Source organism: Diorhabda sublineata, chromosome 1 (genome assembly GCF_026230105.1).
Source record: "Diorhabda sublineata isolate icDioSubl1.1 chromosome 1, icDioSubl1.1, whole genome shotgun sequence".
Lineage (NCBI taxonomy): Eukaryota > Metazoa > Arthropoda > Insecta > Coleoptera > Chrysomelidae > Diorhabda > Diorhabda sublineata.
In genome coordinates, this window is record NC_079474.1 from 29,449,324 (window position 1) to 29,468,695 (window position 19,372).

The 19,372-nt window shown below is 31.0% G+C and overlaps 1 protein-coding gene across 2 annotated transcripts in view; it reads right to left on the minus strand.

Annotated features, from left to right (window-relative positions):
- LOC130452417 (calcitonin gene-related peptide type 1 receptor) overlaps positions 1-19,372 on the minus strand; it is a 217,279-nt gene that overhangs the window by 47,482 nt on the left and 150,425 nt on the right. For both annotated transcript variants that reach the window (XM_056791693.1, XM_056791692.1), the window contains one exon: positions 3,666-3,892. In XM_056791693.1, coding sequence (XP_056647671.1) covers positions 3,666-3,892 — 227 coding nt within the window. The remainder of the gene's footprint in view (positions 1-3,665; positions 3,893-19,372) is intronic.

The window sequence follows — 19,372 nt, forward strand, 5'->3', positions numbered from 1 at the left end:
GTAAACTCAGTTTATAATCTTATCTGTAGTTTTCCAGTTGGGGAAGTTTTGAATTTCCAGTAATTTCTTGAGAAAGTTTTTTTATATATTGTAACAAGTTGGGAAATATTCAATACAGAAGATTTGGGTGATTGTTTGAAATTTATATTTGATTGTCTACGTTTTTGAAATCTACTCTATTGCGTGTTTAATAGATTAAACATTAAAACTTTCACTACACATTCTAACCAATCAATTATTTAAAATATTTTGTCATTAAACAATATTTTTTGTAGCAAACTCTCGCAAAATTTTATACTACTTTGTTGATTTGTTATACAATATATTTGAAATACTGCTAATTATTATACAATGAGAATCCTTTTCGTATTTCAAGTTTACATTCGCAAACCTATAGGGAGAAACTCAATTATCTCGGAATAGAATTGCAGGATTTATCCAAAGAAAACTGCATTGAGCGAAAACAAATATTTAGATGCTTGTGTCATGTTAGAAGATCCGCACTAAACTACTAGACAAATATTCAGGGAAATATTTCGCAAACATCCGTAACGAGAATTTTACATGAAACAGGTTGATTCAAAATTTGTTACATTGTTAGTTCGATAGACGTAAAGAGTTTGCTAAAACCACGATGAAAAAATTTGACTACCAAAACGATCCCAATTTTTCAAATGCTGCTTCAGGTATTTTCTAATAAGGCTACAGTTTTTCACTAATTGGAACATAAATCTACTGGTAATTGTGATAGCGGAAATCCAACACGGAATATCCTCAAAAAATCCCCTTTTGATAGAAAGCAACTTTTTATTGGTAAATAGTATCAAGCCTGTGTTGGTTATTTTAAAATCAATGTAAATATTTCAGACAATACTAACTCATATTGTTATTTAGACTTTGTATTTGACCAAAAAACTAATGTACTTCTTATAAAATGGATTAGGATGCGTGGTTTTTATTGATCACCCAACATGATTTATAAATATAGGAAAATATCCAGAGATAAGAAGAATTGATACCAAATGCATTCGAAAATTTTGAAAATCGCATATCTGCTATACTTAATCATTTTCAACATAACATTGTTAGTTATTGCCGATTCTCAGTATCGTTACTGTTATTGATGGTGAAATCTTACCATAATTTCTTCAAATTTGAAAAATAAGAACTGAATAATTCATTTGGAATAACAAAACTAATATGAATAAAAATTTAGTATAATAGAACAAACTGTTTTCTAAATTATCAACAGCTTATTCCTCACTATATAAGGAAAATCCGTAGAATTGAATTCAAAATACAGTACTCTTAAGTATTTTTGAGAACTTTTCGGTAGTGGTTTATGTTTAGTAAATTCATAACCAACATTTCATGAATAGAAACAATCACATTTTGTTAAAGATATCATGTTAAATTTATAAGTTCAATACAGAACTAGAAAACGATAATGATCGAAACTATTAATAGGGTGGTATCAGATATTCAATTGTTTAGACATAATAACTCAGTTTTTGCCAATAGCACCTATAAATGGCGAAATAAGCTTAGAAGCTCAATAATTTTCACAAGAAAGGCTTGCTGGAGTTGGGGTGAGTTTTTTCCATAGTTGTCTGTGTCTATTTTGATTTATTTACTGCCAACTTCCTCGCTTTTCCCGCCATCGTCATGCCTTCTGTCCAATTCCTACTCGGTGTCCTTTTCTGCCTTTTCTAAGCTCGAGCCTCTTCCATTTTCATGACGTGATCAAACCATCTTAATTGCCTTCAATCGATTTTGTTTTAAATGGGTTATCAATTCAAAGGTTACCTTATCATGTTATTCATTATTTTGTCGTATCTTGTTTTTCTATTTTCTTAAAAATCTTATTTCTGTGCAGTGTATCTTTAGTTTCTGTGTAAGTGATCATACTTTTGATTTTTTTTAATATTTCTGATTCTATTTGTCATGTTTTCTTTTTAATAGAAACTCCGTATTTTCAAGTTGCTCCGGTCCTTTTTTTTCATTTCCTTTTCCTGTCTTCCATCTTGTATTGATATTTGCAAATTTTTGACCTGTTCTATTTTAAATTCTTGTAGTATTATCTCATTTATTTTCTCCCTTATGCTTATTATCATCCTCTTAGTCTTATCGTGTTTTTTTTTTAATTTATAATTTGTTACCTGTAGACTTTCGTTGCGTATTTTCAAAATTAGGTCAAAGTTTTTTCATCTTGTGCTATTATTACTACGTCATCTGCATGTAGTATCCCCTAATATCTTCCATTTTACAGTGTCTTAATTAATACTGTTTTACTCATCTTTCTCTCCTTTTTATACACCATAACACCATAGTAAATGGTAACCTAACTTAACCTAACCATGGTAATTTGGTTACATATTTGGTACTTCTTGCATAAATTTGACAAGATGTTTTGTCTGATTATATAAAGCTCTTACTCCGTTTTTCAGTTTTTCTTCTATTCTTGTCTCTTTATCTCGGAGTAGTCATTGTAGTAATGTAGTACTATCAAATATGTGCGTCCATTAATCAAATTTCACCCTGAACGCTGATAGAATTTCCACCAATAGATACTTTTTGGAATGGCTAATATATCTGCACTTTCACTCGACGATCATCCAGTACCTCTTTGTGGACTTTCTTCAACGTTTCTGGAGTCTTCACCTCATTTGGTCACCACTGCGACGCTGGTCTTCGCATGTCGTACGGCCTCGTCTAAACCCTGCTATCCAATATTTAACTGTTTGTAACGAAAGAGCAGTCTCACGCAGAGTAGAATCTAGTTCAGCTTTTATATTGGAGGTACTAATGCCTTTCAAATAAAAGTATTGTACCACATAACGATGACCAATTTTTTCCATGTTTATAAATTCACAGAAAACGTTCACTATTCATGGCTACCAAATAAATACTAAACAACGTGGCGTTTTCAAACTTGCAACACTTACTGTATAGATCGTGTACTTTCTAATACATCGGTATTTTTCAAGCAACTACCGCCATTTCTAGGTGATGCCAGGTACTTCTGGGACAATCCTTTCATTATGCTGATGTCTAGCAATGTTCACACTTTACTTAAAATTTGAACGGTAACCAATTTAACATAACCCTTCGGCGATCCACTATATCATTTGAAACATGTAGGCAGATTCGAGATGTTTTTTACGATCAGCACTATCATATCAACTATCGTTTAAAATTATTGAATAGAAACAAAGGCAACAAAGAAATATAATATCATAGTTTGGTTCTTAAATTTTTGTTAGAACAAAAGGACATATGTACATTTTATTTATACTTGTCTAAAACTTACAACAAAACCAATATACAATTTATTAATGTTATTTCTATAATATCCGGGATATAAGATTTCTCATAGTTATTGGCCAGTGTAACTTTGAAGGTATTTCCTACAAAATTTTGATATTCCCGGGACCGATAATGCATCTAGCTTGATTAATATAACTGCAGGTACACAATGGATTTTTTCACTACTAGCTACACGGTATTATGTATTTTTGTGATATTTCAAAAATCAAACAATTTTTTTATATGACATGACGTAAACAAAAGTGAAAAACAAGGATTGTTTCCATCCTCAAGTAAATATGTTTGAAAATACGGACCAATCATCCTCAGACATTACATAATACAATGATATTACTTACATAGTTAAATCGTCTCCTTCTCCAAAGATGCTTCTGACAGGTACATAAATGAGTGTGGTAAGCAGCGGGATGCCCCATCCTATTAATATCATGCCTTTTAAGAGATTCCTTTGGGAAATAAACGCCCAAACAAGGACAGTGTGTAAGTAGAGGCCCTCGCACAACATCCAAGAATAATTTGATATTAGGCAGGTGTAAAGGACGGTGTGGAGAGATTTACAAACCGCCTAAAACAAATAAATGGTAAGTAGGTTATTAATTTCACCTTAACTCGTGCTTTTAGAGACTTTATATAGAGGTTTAAGAAATAATATTCGGTGTAAACAAACTGCAATCAGGGTATCCTGTATTACATTTAAGAAGTATTTCCAAAAAATTTATATTTGGTGGTTTTTATGTATCAACTCATATTCATATTACATTTGATTTCCTTTTCCTAACCTAACCCCTCCTACTCGCGATATGAAACTTTTTTTGGATTCCATTATTCCATATGTGAACGATATTGACATTTATAGATGTAAAATGTCAGTAAATCAGGCCAGAATTAATTTGAAAAGCTTGCAGCTTATTATCGTAAGTAAATATCAGAGATAACTAATCGTGTACGTAAGGTAGGCAGAGCATCCAATTCAGAGAACCCAATAAATATAACACACCACACTTATATTACTAGGTGAATATTCAAATCGTATCTTGTGCTTTTCTGATTAATATTTATATTGTATTTTCAATATTAATGTCCCGAGTGCATGTCAAATTGTCGATAATTTAATTTGATGAGACAATTTGACACGCACGAGAAGGCATTTTGGTAGACTATTTCCTGAGAAAAATTTAATATAAAATAAACAATAATTGTTCCTTTTCTTAAAATATAAAATTAAAACCAAATGATGTTTATTAATCCTAGACGAAAATTTGGCACTAGTGCAAATTATCGATAATTTGCACTAGTGCAGTATTATCGCTGAAATTTGATCGTTGCTAGGTAAACATAAAATATTACAGCTTTTTGGTTGGCTTAAATTTTTCGAAGGAAATAGTCTTTATAACACCTATACAACACATATTCATATATGTCGTGGAGAGGTTATAAAGAAATACAAACTATAATGTCAGTATGAAATGAGCTGGCTGAACCCTTTGTCCATTTTGTTTCGTCAAACCAAGAAGCTATGAATCTATTTGAACTACTCAAAGAGTATTTTATTTTTCATCCTAATCCAGTTTGAAAGGTAGTAATCAAACGTGATGGTTGACTCAACATATCACTGTTAATGCCTAATTATAAACCGAAGTAGTAGAAGGGAATGAGAGGATCAGCTTCTCTGAAGGTAAAAATAACACTGCAATACATTACGAATCCGAAGCGAGAGTTTCACTTCATGTGTTAAGAAGACCAAAAAAGTTGCTGTCAATTTACAAAAAATAATATGCAATATTAATGTAAGTATAGTTAATGTACTGAATAGGTCATTAATATGGGTTGGTAGCTTTATATTAGCTCAATATCAAGAACTTATGTGCAAAAAATTCCTCTAAGAGTTTGCTAAGCACTTATTTAAATCTCAATAAACTTCATATGAGTTATATTCGGTCAAATATTAACTTGTTGTTGAGGGAAAGGGCTATAAATTGGGAGCATAGAGAATGCGGTACATCTCTTAGAACAGAAAAACTTGAAACGCAGGTTATAAGAGAATGACAGAGCGAGTGAAACCAGGAAACCAAACTTATTTATATGATTTTGTTGATAAATAGTTTCGATTTTAGCTCTCCTTTTAATGAAATTCGTTTTTAAAATCGTTTTAATCTATTTTGATAATGACTGAAATAGGTCGAAACATCAATTTTTTCACTCTTCTCAAAAACTATTTATCAATCAGAAGAGACCTAAAATCAAAAATTTTTATCCATAGAAAAATATTCAATTGCCAGAATTATTTGATTCACCATTAAGCCCTTTAAGCAAATAAAAAGATTTATAAAAATTCATAAATCAACAATATTAGATATTGTATCGAAATTAGTTTTACCATATCATATGTCTCCTGCTGCCTAATATCCATTACTCTCTACTTGATGAATTTTACACGATGACTTGCTTCTCATATCCATTACTCTCAGCACATGTCCAAACCAGATCAGCTCCCTATCTCTCTATAATATGTTTTTACTTGAGTCTCTCATTTGTGATCCTCTTCATACTAGATCTTTCCGCCCTAAATACTCTCTGTAGCTTCCCATTTCTTCTATCAATCCCTACAGATTTGCTCTGTATATTACGAGCTTTTCCAAAATTGTTTTAGATTCTTTTGTTATCTTCATTTGTGTTCTTTTCACAGAATATACCGTTAAGTGAGAGTAATGCCTTTTTACCTATTGGTCTTTGACATCTGCATTGTTCGATGGAAGGTCTTTCCGTTCTTCCTCAATAAATATATACTCGGTTCTATCCAGGTTAACTTCCACGTTCCATTTTTTATATTGAGATATGAGTTTTCGGGCCATATATTCCATATTTTTTCATATTAATACTTAATCATCAATCAGAACGTAGTTTTATTTATCGTAAATAATTCATAAATATACTCAATTGTATTGAGTATATTTACAAAAAGTAAACTTAACACAGAAAATGTAGCAGTAGACCGTTTGTTGTGGCGCTGTTTCCGAGAGGCCTATGCTCATCAATGAGGGTTCAAATTTTAATTGATGGTTGAACGTGTAACGTAATTGATAAATCTGAAGATAGAGAATCCAAATATTAACCAACAAAGTTTACTATTGTCGTGATTGTGGTTTTGCGTTAATTATGTTATGGTCAATCAAAATGTCAACCATTAATATATCATTAGTACACGATTCCTACGATTCAATAATTCTTCCTAATGAACTTTCAGAGGCAATTAATTCAATATTGAAGTTATTGATGAAATATTACAATGTTTGTTCATTGTAAGTATCCATTATTCATTTGAATTTTGACGAATATAAACGGTGCAAACATATGAATCAATCAACGATATCTTCGTATTTAAATTGAATCCTGCCATATATCATCGAATATAAATTCACCGTTTCATAGTTAACTTTGAATAAAACCAAATAACATACGGTTAACGTGACCTTTTCATAGTCAAATATTACGAAATGATTAATCGCCCATCGGGTATAAACTTGAACTGAAAACGAAAGAAAATTTCAATAGAAAATATAGAAATGATAAGTCTTCCCTGGAATATCGTGGCGTAGGGAATTTTTCTGGGAATGCAGTGTTTTTAAGCAACGAAAAACCATATCTTAGTTGTGTGGTACCATTTTTTATCATATCATTTGTCTCTCGCTCTCTGCTTACTTCCATTTTGTTATTATAATTGCTCCGATTGCCAAGAAGTAAACACATACTTGAGTGTATAAATATTGATATTATTCATCATCTATATCCCCCACTTAGCTCTTGCATTTGAGCTAACTAACAAGTTTTTAACCCTTATTTTTTCTACACATAGGTTATTCAGATTCCATATTTCCGCATATCTCTGTATTATAAAATGGATTACGTCTGATCTGCTGTGTTAAGGTGAAAGTTACTGTTAAAACATTTCCTTTTTAGTACATTTTCGAGTTGGACAGATAGAAGTTGCCGGGGGCTAAATATGGAGAGTGAGATGGTTCTGGACAGATATAAGACTTTTAGCGGTCAAAAACTCGGGAAAATTGATTTGAGTTTTGATGCTTGTCATAACCATGAAGATGTGGACTTAGTTTTCAGGTCTCTTCCTTCGCACATCATTTCACAAACTTTTTAGTGCTCACACATGACATTTGGAGTATATTCTTATTTTACTTGGGATGAACTATGATATGAATACTGTCACAATAAAATTAAGTTCACGATCTTGATGGTCGATTTTCATTGACAGAAATTTTTAGGGCAAAGTGAATCATTAATTAACCCTGTTATCTCAAGTAAAAGCATAATTAGTACCACTCAATTGAATAACGGTTATCTTTCTATTCATAATTTAAAAATCTCGAAAAATTTTATTTTAACTTATATTTTCTGTAGATCGTTATTCACGAGCGATCCTCGATCTCAACTCACTCTTTCCAATTTTCCATTGTACTTCTTATTAGTTTCTAAATATGCTACTTTATTACCCTGAACAAATTTCAATGTTTCTGGAGTATTTTTCTTCAATTTTAAACAATTATCAATGTTAATTCCTTGTGTCACAACTGGCGAACTTGTTGAAATAGATTCAGATACTGCTGAGGAAATACTTTAACCATATTTTCTGATCACTCCTCGTAATAAAAGATAATAAAAGACATGGCTTCCCTTTTGTAGAACTCGGCTGTTCTTTCGAGTTTTGCGAATTCCTTTCTAGGGAGACTTAGTTCCCGTCCTTTAACACCTTCAGCTTGTTCCCCAGCCCTTTATATTTTTTCTCTTCCTCTTCCTCTCCAAACCTGCGTCAACAAGACCATCATTCTTATCTATTAATCACTTATTATTCCTCCGTATACTTCCTTGAATGTACACATGATTTTTCTTTCTGTTCTTAGCATCATTTCGGCCTATTTCTTTGTTATCCTTAATTTATTAGCAGAATAAGTAAAAATGAGTCTAAATGTTCATTTATATATTTTCATTTCTTCGCTTTCCAGAATTTTCTATTTGAATTAAGTGTTTTATTCGTTGCTTGTAACTTCGGTTCTATCTCCATCATCAATTATTATTACACATAACTACTGAATTTCTTCACCACTACCAACTCGCATCCTTCACACATCAATCTCTTCTTTCTCGACTCTTTCGCTACATTTACTCATTTACTTCGTCTTGTCTCCCCTCTTTATCTATTATAATAGTTATTTGAATGTCAAGGACTGAAAGTGCTATTTTATTAATACTATTTCAGCCGCGGCGTACACAACATCTTTTAGACGACATATAGGAATGTAACAAGAATTCTATTATATTTTCTCTGGTTGAAGGTTTTGATTTTTATGTAGTGCCCCCTGTTTTTTTTCTTCAGGAAATTGATGAGTTTTTGATATTTGTTGATGTGAATATCTTGTTTTATTGTGAGAGTACTTTTAATCATTGAGAATGTAGACCATAGAGTAGAACTTTTCTATATTTTAGATTTTTCTAAAAAATAAACCAGTATTATGTGTTCCGTTGGGTTTTTCGCCTTTTTCTGGTGACACCACTTCATAAAGATCTCCTACTGTTTTTCGTACCTTGCACGAGTTTTATCCAGCAACGAATTGTTTTCTTGGCTGAGATCAGGTGGATTCGAGTAAATCTTTATCGCTGAGGTTTTTTTTTTCTTTTTCATCATCATTTATTATTATTCATTAATTTAGACAAAACTTCGGATAAAACAAATAATTTCAGAAAATTGAAAATTTAAGGTTATGCAAAATCATCGAAGTGAAGCTGTCAACTGTCAAGATTGAAGTGGCTAGAGTCACAGTTAAGGAAGTTAATTTGTCTACTCCAGAGCGTCCGGAAAGTGTTTTACAGTACGAAACTGTCACTTCCACTACATGGAACACTCAAAACGCATCTTTCGGTATGTAAATTAATACAGAACGAACAACTTCCAGATGGCATCGTCTAAAAATGAATTTTTCTGTATCACCATATGGTGTTTTTACTTTAGCACTTGAGTTTTCCATCGTCATTTCTATCAGTTTATTAACTGTGGCAGGATTCTCGGGATTCTCATATGTTTCGAAGCATTCACTCAACTCTTTTCTTTTTATTTTGTGAACGACCTGCTGCATATCTATGAATGAAATTTCTATATATCTTCTACATTGTATTCTTGGTTCTTTTTTATCGCATGTTTTAACATGTGTATTGCATCAATAGTTGATATATACAGAGGATGCGAGCTTAATACATTCACAAACAAATGCTGGATTGAAACATTTGAAAGAGATATATAACGATAAAATGAATGTAAAGAAAAACGAAAAAACGGAAATAGTAGCTTGTAATTATATTATATATAGTATATTAAATAATTGTATCTGATTAGATAAATGATTACATTATTTAGGCACAAGATCTAGTATACAGTTTTAATATGTCCCTAAATGCAATTATGCATATTGGATAATTACAAATAAAGGCATCAACTTCTTTTTCGGCGATTGTTAAACACTGTGAAACCAATTATAAAATAATTGGAATAAAATTTTTTATAATTGTGAAATGAATTCCTTGGAGATAATCAGTCTGTAGATCTCCTCCGCGCACACTTTGAAAATAAATCTCATTTCAGATTACGTACATTAGAGTTGTGTGTTTTAACTTGATCAATTAATTCTCCCCTACTATTTATTTACCGTCCCTATATTTATGTCATGTTGTTAAGTAGCTCGGAGGTTTAAATTGGATATTGATTAGTTGATCCTAATGTTGGTTAATTATATTAGAGCACAAAGCGTAGACCCATTTCATATCTGCCAATACTGTCTAATTAACGATCAAGAGCCTTAATATACATATTGTCCAGTACTTGTATAATGTGAAGTTATTTATTTCCAGAAATTAACAGATTCGTATGAGTGATTTAGTATTGTAACGTTTTTCGTATTAACTTTCACTCTTTCTATTCGTGGGGTGAATTGATAACACTGTCTCTTACGTTCATAATTTATTTACACACTATACAATACACTTAACTTCAATAATTTACTTATAAATATCACTCGAATAATTTCCGTTCCTTTCACTACGACTATTTATTCCTAACTAACTAGCTGCCTTTATACAAATCATTTATATACCTAAATAAAATTATACATAGTTCTATAACAAAAAGAAACAAAATAAATAGACTTTTCTAGAAATTATTTAGAATAAATACTGTAAATAATATCTCTTTCTTCTACGGTATGTATATTGATGATTGATGATAGAAAAAAATTAAATTGGCAACAAAAATCAAAAATTTTACCGATAACCTGCCAATACATGAACAGCAACAAATTTTATACCAGCCGGATGGCATAACATGTACGTTGGAAGTAAGGCAATATTTGGAAGAGTGATACTCATATTTTCAGAGATTTTTTGGCCAGCTTGGTCACCAGATTTAACCCAGCTAGATTATTTGTTTTGGGGTAAATTGAAAGAGAATACAAACAAGGGTCGTTTACAAATACCCAAAATTTGGAAAGTGATATTACGGAAACCATTCAGACTATAACATATTTAGAAATGTGTTAGGAGAATTTTGTCATAGAACGGAAACCTGTATTGTAAAAGTAGTTGAGGGAATTGTGGTTTGATGGAAGAAAAGCTCTTATCATTTTTTGTATAGTTAATAAATAATTACATGAATATTACCCAGCATTTCATTCATGTCAATTTGTAAAATAATAAATTATGCTGCGACAAAGAAGTTGGAGAAATAAAATGTTAAGGTACTTTGCTCTTTAGTGGAATTCATTTTTTATTTGTCATCTTACTTCGTATACGATCGGAAAAAATTTTGAATCTAGTGTTTGCATTTCAATTTTTTAACAATCCAAAACTTTTTACGAAGAGTAACTTTTTTAGTAGTATTAACAATAAAAAAGTTTCACATATGGTGTGAACTTAAGTGGACACGTAGAAGTAATTTCCTATATTGCAAATAATTACGAAGTCGACAAAGCAATGAAATTCCTGTGTTTCACTATGGTTGTTTGAGTGTCATTGCAAAAATTCAATTAGTGCCGTGTAGCTTCCCAATGCTTATTATATGTAAAAATCCAAATAATCCAAATCAATGGATTTTCTTTCCAATTCAGATAGGTGTTTTTAAGATATATCCCTTATAAACAAATTGCCTATTTACCTTAGATTTTAGTTCCAGACAATATTAATATTCTGAACCGTGAAACATATTGATACAGATGAACTTACTCCACTAGTCACGCAAAATCGTTGCTATTACTGACGAAGCTTTGTTCGTGGCTAATTTAGAATCTATTCTAAATCGATTCTACTGATTCGGAATCAAATCCGCGAGTGTAGCTATTGCTTCAATTCCATCCTCGTTAGCATAATGTAGTTGCTTCAAAGAAGATCATGAAACCGAATATACAATTGCTGATACAGAAAGTGAGATTAGTTGCCATTAGATTATGGCTTATATTTTGGTATATGTGTACGCGACAACTTCACTATCAGGAGGATATAATATTGCAATGAAATTATTGAATTCTAAAACATTCACTACATTTTGGTTAAACCTCGTACATAATTTCGCAGGTAGAAACACTCGTATTTTCGAATATCACTTGAGCAATCTTCTTGAACTTCATCAAAATTATATTGATATACTTTTCTTTGTAAAATCTATGTTTCAACAATTGTTGTATTGGTTTAGGAAATGATATATAATTTGATCATAAATCTTTGTGAAAAAGTGTTTGTACAAGACTAATTTATTTGATGGGTCCTAATGCATGTAACAAAAAGAGTAATTAATCACATTATTCTCAGTGTAAGGATTTTTTGCCATTTAATGGAATACTTTGGTGAAGGTCTCTTTCGACATTATCTATCTTTATGTTTGTGTAAGTGAGCAAAAAACTCGACCTCAACTCCTCAGGTAGTGTGTGTAAATCATGAAAGTGTGTGAAATGGGACCTGTCGGTCAGTGGACGCGGATGAAAAGAGTAACAAAAGATTTGGTCCGTACTTTCTCAAAGTATTTGCGAACGTCGCAACAAATAAGGAAGAAATGTGCGGAAAAAGCTTCTTTTACGATAGAAGTATTTTTATTACATCAAGATAATGTTATTTGAAATACTGAGATGGAAAAATGAAAAAAAAAATAGAGTCGTTATCAGGAACAACATCCAATTACACATTCCAATAGCCTACGGCTTCCCTATTATAATATTTTTCCTGAACGATCAACAAAATTGCCGAATTTATTTTTTTATGATTCATGTGAATATTTCTTTAATAAAACTTATTAGTTTTTGTTTGAAATGCGCTGAATGTTAACGATCAATTTAACAATTCCGAAATGATTGAATTTAAACGCAAAGTAATGTCGAGATTTATGCGTGAATTCGTTAAAATAACAGTAATTTGTGTTTATCTGATGAGCTTTGTTAACAAAAATATCAACTTCACAACAACTTTACGATAATAAATACAGATTATATAGTATAGAAACAAAAAATTTGATAAAAAATTTTGTGTTGTTATTTCAAGAAGTTTGAATACGGTGGATACGGCTCACATTTTTAATTTAGAAGTAAGTTTTTATGAAATAACCTGTATATTTTCTTAATTCAGGAAGAAACTTCACAATCTATTCCAACTAATTGAATCATCGAGTGAACTTCTGTAATGTTTTGAGTAAGAGATTCTTAAGGCGATTCAAGTGGAACCCTTGGAATAAATAGAAGACAGTTTATAGACGTTTATAAACGTATATTCTTTAAGAAATTTCAACATTTTATGACAAGTATTGCAGCAGAGAGTTCAACTAAGCTAGTAACATTTTAATACAACTGAGAAGAAAAAATTGGTAACCTCTACTGATTAATGATATATTTTCTAAATTAGATTAATACAATCATCTAATATCTAAACCAGAATCAGTATTATTAGATTAATGTGGAAGATAAACCGTAGATATTGATCAATGGAGCATTATCGTTTGATAAGTGATGCATAACCTCAAAATGTGAGTATTCGGGCAGTTAACGAAGGTGATAATATCCCCTAGAGCTAAAATTATTTTTCAGTTTTCAAATATACTTCCTTCTATATGTGTGGGGTGATTATTATCGATACATATAATTTATTGTGAAGGAAGCTATTCGTATTCTCTCAAAATACCTTTATTTTAGAGCTGGGTAAGTTGTCATACATTACGGGACTATGTACCTTTGAATCTTTTTTTATTACAATTCTTGTTAAATACATGCAAAACCTTTTTCTGTTTCTCCCACTTATTTCTTCACGCGTACAATTGTCAACGACTAATAATTTCACACTCTATGGACCCCATACCAATTTTTTGAACATACCAAAAAATAACAAAACTGGTTATTAATGAAAATTGAATATAAATGGTGACATTAGAAGAACCGATCTTGCTAGACTTTTGTGTATATACAAAGTTATATACAGGTATATATATTTGACATGATCCAGCATTCATTATTTACAACAACCACTGTATAAATATTTACAACCACTTGATCAATATTCACAATTAGAGGTATTTCGTTAACCAAGCTATCTTCTTTAGAGAAGATGTTAGACGATAGTAGCTATAAATAATATGTTTAGAATGTACTATTGTTGTGAAAAAAGATAATTGCTGCTCTATAATTAGAGGAAATATTTGATTATGAATAAAATCCAAATTTATTTGGAACCTATTGCTTCTTGCAAGATGGAACATTTACCTGTAATAAACAAGAGATGACAAGTTACCTATTTCCTTTGACAAGGGATAAGTAAATCCCCTTGGTCACACCTAAATCAATTATTTGGGTGTGACCAAGGCAAAGAATGGACTCATAGATGTGACGGAGAAAATCAGAGCTTACTGATGTTGAATGAAATTTCTAGGAGTGTAGAGCTGAGCATGAACACAAAGTTGAGAATATACGGAACAGGAATCAGACCATTCATTACATCTGGAGTCGAAACCATTCACTTGTTCAGGAAGAATAAAGATCTTCGAATATTGGAGAGAAACTTTTAAGGAAGATACTTGGACCTGCCAAGACTTTCAACTACGAAGTAGAAAAGGGATGATATAGTGACAGTAATGAAGATCCAGAGGCTAAAATTGTTTGATCATATACCAAGATGATATTAGAAATCCCTGATATGAGGTAACAGAGTTAAAGCACGCTGGGAACAACAAATAATGCAGGATATTGCTGCGATTGGGGGTAAGGTACTGGATTAAAATCGTAGAAGATAAAAAGAAGTGAAAAACGTTAGTGAAGGGAGCAAGCAAGAATCTGTGACAAGTTGGAGAGTGAACAAAGAAAGCGGAATAATTCACCTGAAAAGATGAATCCACAGAGCTCTTATTTGTTGTGTTCAATTCATAGTAATTAATTTAAAGAAAGATTTTGGTTTGTCAGTAGAATATTACGAAAAACTTCAGTTGGTATGTGACACGAAATGAACTTATATGTTTTAGAGCTTTCGAATAAATGATTTTGAAATCAATATTATTTACACTGAACAAAGAATTTTTGTTAGTGATAGGATGATTGGCTGATGACTGTTGTAATAAAAGATTGCTTTGCCTTCTTTCTCCATATATTTTTCGCTCTTTTTTCACACTCCACACCCAATAAAACAACGAAGAGATTTTTTTCTTTTCCTATCAATTAGATCAAAAAGATCGTTAAGAACATATTAGTTACTGATATGCTTACTGGACATTGGATATCGGAAAAACTCTTGACAGCTCTTTTCATTTCTGCAAGGAACCAAAGGAAGCAATGAAGAACCTCTGTGAGTGCGAAGCTGTCATTAATAAATGTGATTTGCATACCTCCCAGGATAGATAATATATTTATAGGTCACAGTGTTAGTAGATTCAGGGAAGATTTACTTTACAAACTGTATATATCTAGTTTTGAATATCTAAACAACTACTTTATCTGAATGAATTTCACTTGCTAAGATAGTCGAAACTATATCAATTAATTGGAAACTTTGTTAAAGTAAGCTGTATTGCGATACGATTGGTTCCGGAAATACAAATAGGAAGTAAACTTGAAATAGAAGTGCACGTTTAAATTTATGATGATCGACAGTTTTTGGAATTTACTTAGCCTTGGAACTGATATTATAAACTGCATTTGTTTTTCAATTAGTAGATTTTCACCACAAATTATGAATGGATATAGTAAATGAAATCGTTTTTATATCTACATATATAGTATGGAAAAACCGAATGGAATTAGGAGGTTCTTCAAAATGTGAAAAACTATTGGGGTAAATTTAGATTTGATTAAGAATGACCATGATAAATATGGTAAATTATATTGTGAACATAAAGGAACAGAAATATGAAGAAAAGTTTGTCCACTATGTTTGTAATTATTTTATACTGCATTTTAAATATATATACATTTGAATATATGTATGTACTAAAATTTGTTTCTCAATTTTATTTTACCCTGTTCATTTTCATCACACTGAAAATAATTCAACAGTTGAAGTTTCGTTTGATAAGAGAATTTGACATTTTTATTAATGCCCCCAATGTATTGGTTTCCAGCCTTTTTGTAACTGCGCCCCAAATTTGTTGCGGTTTCTTAAATTTTCTAACAAAGTATCTTCGTGATTATCCAACTGATATTGTAATTTATTTAAGGGGCTACAAAATAATGTACAATATTATGTGAAAATATACATAAAAAGAAATAAGGTATGAGAAATAATTATTTTAAATGTGGTAAAACAAATCTTACAAAAACAGGCTGGAAACCACTGCCCTAATGAGATTCTATTTAACAACTAAAGGATTGTAAGCAGCGCTCACGAATCATTGAGATATCAAAGTTATGAAACTAGAAAAATCAAATCAATTTAATCGAAAAAACAAAATATCGCATATTTCAGTCAGCTTTGAGCCCGAGACCATTTAACTGCAGCGCGACAACCTAATCAATGCATTTTTGATAAAAGTCTAAGAGTGATAAAATTCAAATATGAAATCAATAGCTATTTCATCAATTTTTTTAACGAATTATCGAAATCGGGGAATTACGCGGAAATTTGATTGAAAAAATACATGTAAACAGGCAAACACACCGACAAACTAACAAATTACGTAAAATAGAGATTTAAGACTAAATTTGAAATTTCATTGGAAAGTGGATGGATTCGCATTCAGAATGCATACCCAAAAAGGTAATCTCTTGCAACCCCGCTTCAATCACCTATTTTTTAGATAGTGTCTGCAATTGATACAATTTACTTTCAAGAGCTTTTCTCAAAATTTCAAATATCTCTATTGTCAGTAAAAAAAGAAACAAAGAAAACGTTCTGGTAAATTATATGCAAAATTGCTAATTGGTATTCCTCTCAACTCACCACATTTTTTGTCTATCGTTAACGAATAACTATTTAAATCGACATTTTTGACCACATCTCGTATTTACAATGAACGAAGTAGAACTTTTATGTTTTAATTCCAAAACGGTGCGTTAAATAAAGAAATAATGAGAAAAGTTCACGCAATTGTTCTTCTCCTGTTTCCTTTTGTTAAATACATTTTAGAAGAGATATAAATTTATAAAAGTCCTAGGAGATTTGTATAAAATATGAATTGGAAAGATCTTAAACCTTGAAAAAATTGATCTCACCTGTTTCAGAATAATCAATATTGAAAATATTGTAGGAAACTTATGATAAAAAAAGTAGTAATATGAAAGATTGTGCGGAAATTAGTGCATGAATAAAAGACACACACCTCGTGTGTTATCGACGCTAACCAATCAATTGAATATTTGCGATTACCTGAATGGGGAGGTATTTTCAACTGACTGTTCTACAGAAATTATTCTTGAAAATATACAAAATAGAACTTATGCACCCAACCGAACGGCTTTTTCAAGAATCTGGGTGTCTTGATTCCTAAAAATTTATGATATTGTGATTACGGTATTACAAATAGACATCAATAGAATTCTCTTGAATATACATATTCTAGAAAAAAAAAAACATAACTACTTAGACCCATCCGGACCAAAACCGAGAAGTCTACGCTACTCTACTTGCCTATAACCCAGAGCTTACAACTAGCTAAATATAAAAATGAAAAACCTTCTATTATATTCAAATTTGCAAAAAAAGAATTAACAAAATTGAAATCACCTATCAAGAATATAAATAGACAAATTTAGCTTGATTTCATTAGAACGTAATGTAATTAATAGTTTATTCTCCCCTTCTCTCTTTTTTTCTATTCTACTCTCTTCTCCCTTTCCCCCTTATTTTTTATATCTAGTAAAATGACTTTTTGTCCTTGATTTCATACGATATCCCTTGTTTATATCGTTAAGTAGGAATGTGAAGGACACTATTTCCAAAAATTGCGAGAACAATTTTTAGCATACACTATACATTATAACTTTGAATTTATATTGTATATTTTCAATTATATCATGAACTAATCAATATATATCTACAGGGAGAAGATTAATCGTAACTTCATATTGTTCAGCCCACCCATTTCCGAGATATAACCCTTAAAAGATGGTGACTAAATTTGAGTTCTTATTTTTTTGTTCTAAAATTTCAGTTAAGCTTTAATCTTGAAATTCTGTAGTTTTTGTGCGCTCGCAAAGGACTAACTACTTTCTACTCAATTTATTAAAAAATTTGTAAATTATGGTTGGGTTTATTTTTTTCTCTACAGCTATTTGCTTCAGGGGAAAAATTCAAGTATAAAAACTATTTTTAAATAAAACAAGGACTTTAAGCTATTATTTTATTTCGTGAAAATATATATTAAATAATATATATTATTAAATATATATATATTAAATAATGTAAGGGATTCTAATTTCACCCCCATATAATTTAACAGGAATTTTGAAAAAATACCCGTAGTTAGTCCTTTGAGAGTGCATGAGAATTACAGAAATTCAGGTTTCCAGCATTACAGAAACTGTAAAAAAAATAAAAACTGAATTTTAATCATCACTTTTTAAGCGTGATATCTCGAAAGAGGTGAGCTGAGAAAATTTCATATGAACAACCAGCTCCTGAACTATGTCGCATGATTTTAGAAAATAAACAAAAAAATATATTTCTTGTTTTTATAAAATTCTATATTCCAACCAAAAAAAAAAATATTGGATCTCTAGACATAAAATTTCAACAGTAGTTTCCGAAATATATTCCAAAATAGAAATGAGATGTTTTGAAATTCAACTCCTCAATTATTGGATTTTTATTCTGAATTGACTAATCAGCATTCGTATATTGCATGATTTGGAATCCGAGCGAGTCAAAACTCAATTATCGGTAACCCCATGGCAAGTTTAATAGGGATAATTAACTTTCGAACAAGTGCAGCTCGAAATTTTTGTTATGAATATCCACCTCATATGCTCCACAACAAACGTTTTTGTGAGCAATCCATTAAAAATTCCAATAGAAATATACGGAGATTTATTAAAATATTGAAAATATCAATGAAATATCTATTCAGGATGAGATAGATGTACATACAAACATCCTACATCGGGAGAAGTCGACTATGTGATGTTTCTTCAGGTTATAGAATAACCAGAAATGCTTAAGAACTGCAGGGAGATATTTGTTAGTGTATCTGTTTGCCGTAACTGTACGTTAATCTTCAAGCTTAATTGCTTTCACTGATAATATACCATGAAACAAAACCGCGTACATAACTATTTTGACAGACATTTGCTTCGCTGTTGTTTATGTAAGTGAATCTTCTTGTAGCCCCATACGGCTCTCTTGGCAAATAGGAATATCCTTTAAGATAGTAGTTTGAAGTTAATCATTATTTAACAGTGAACGCATCTTTTGCAAATCGTCACGAGTACGTTGCATCCAATTTGTTCTCAAGAAAATGATCATTTAAAAATTAATCTAGTGTTGATTGATCGTAGCACTTCGGATCTTCTGTAGTCATACGTCTCGATCTCTTAAG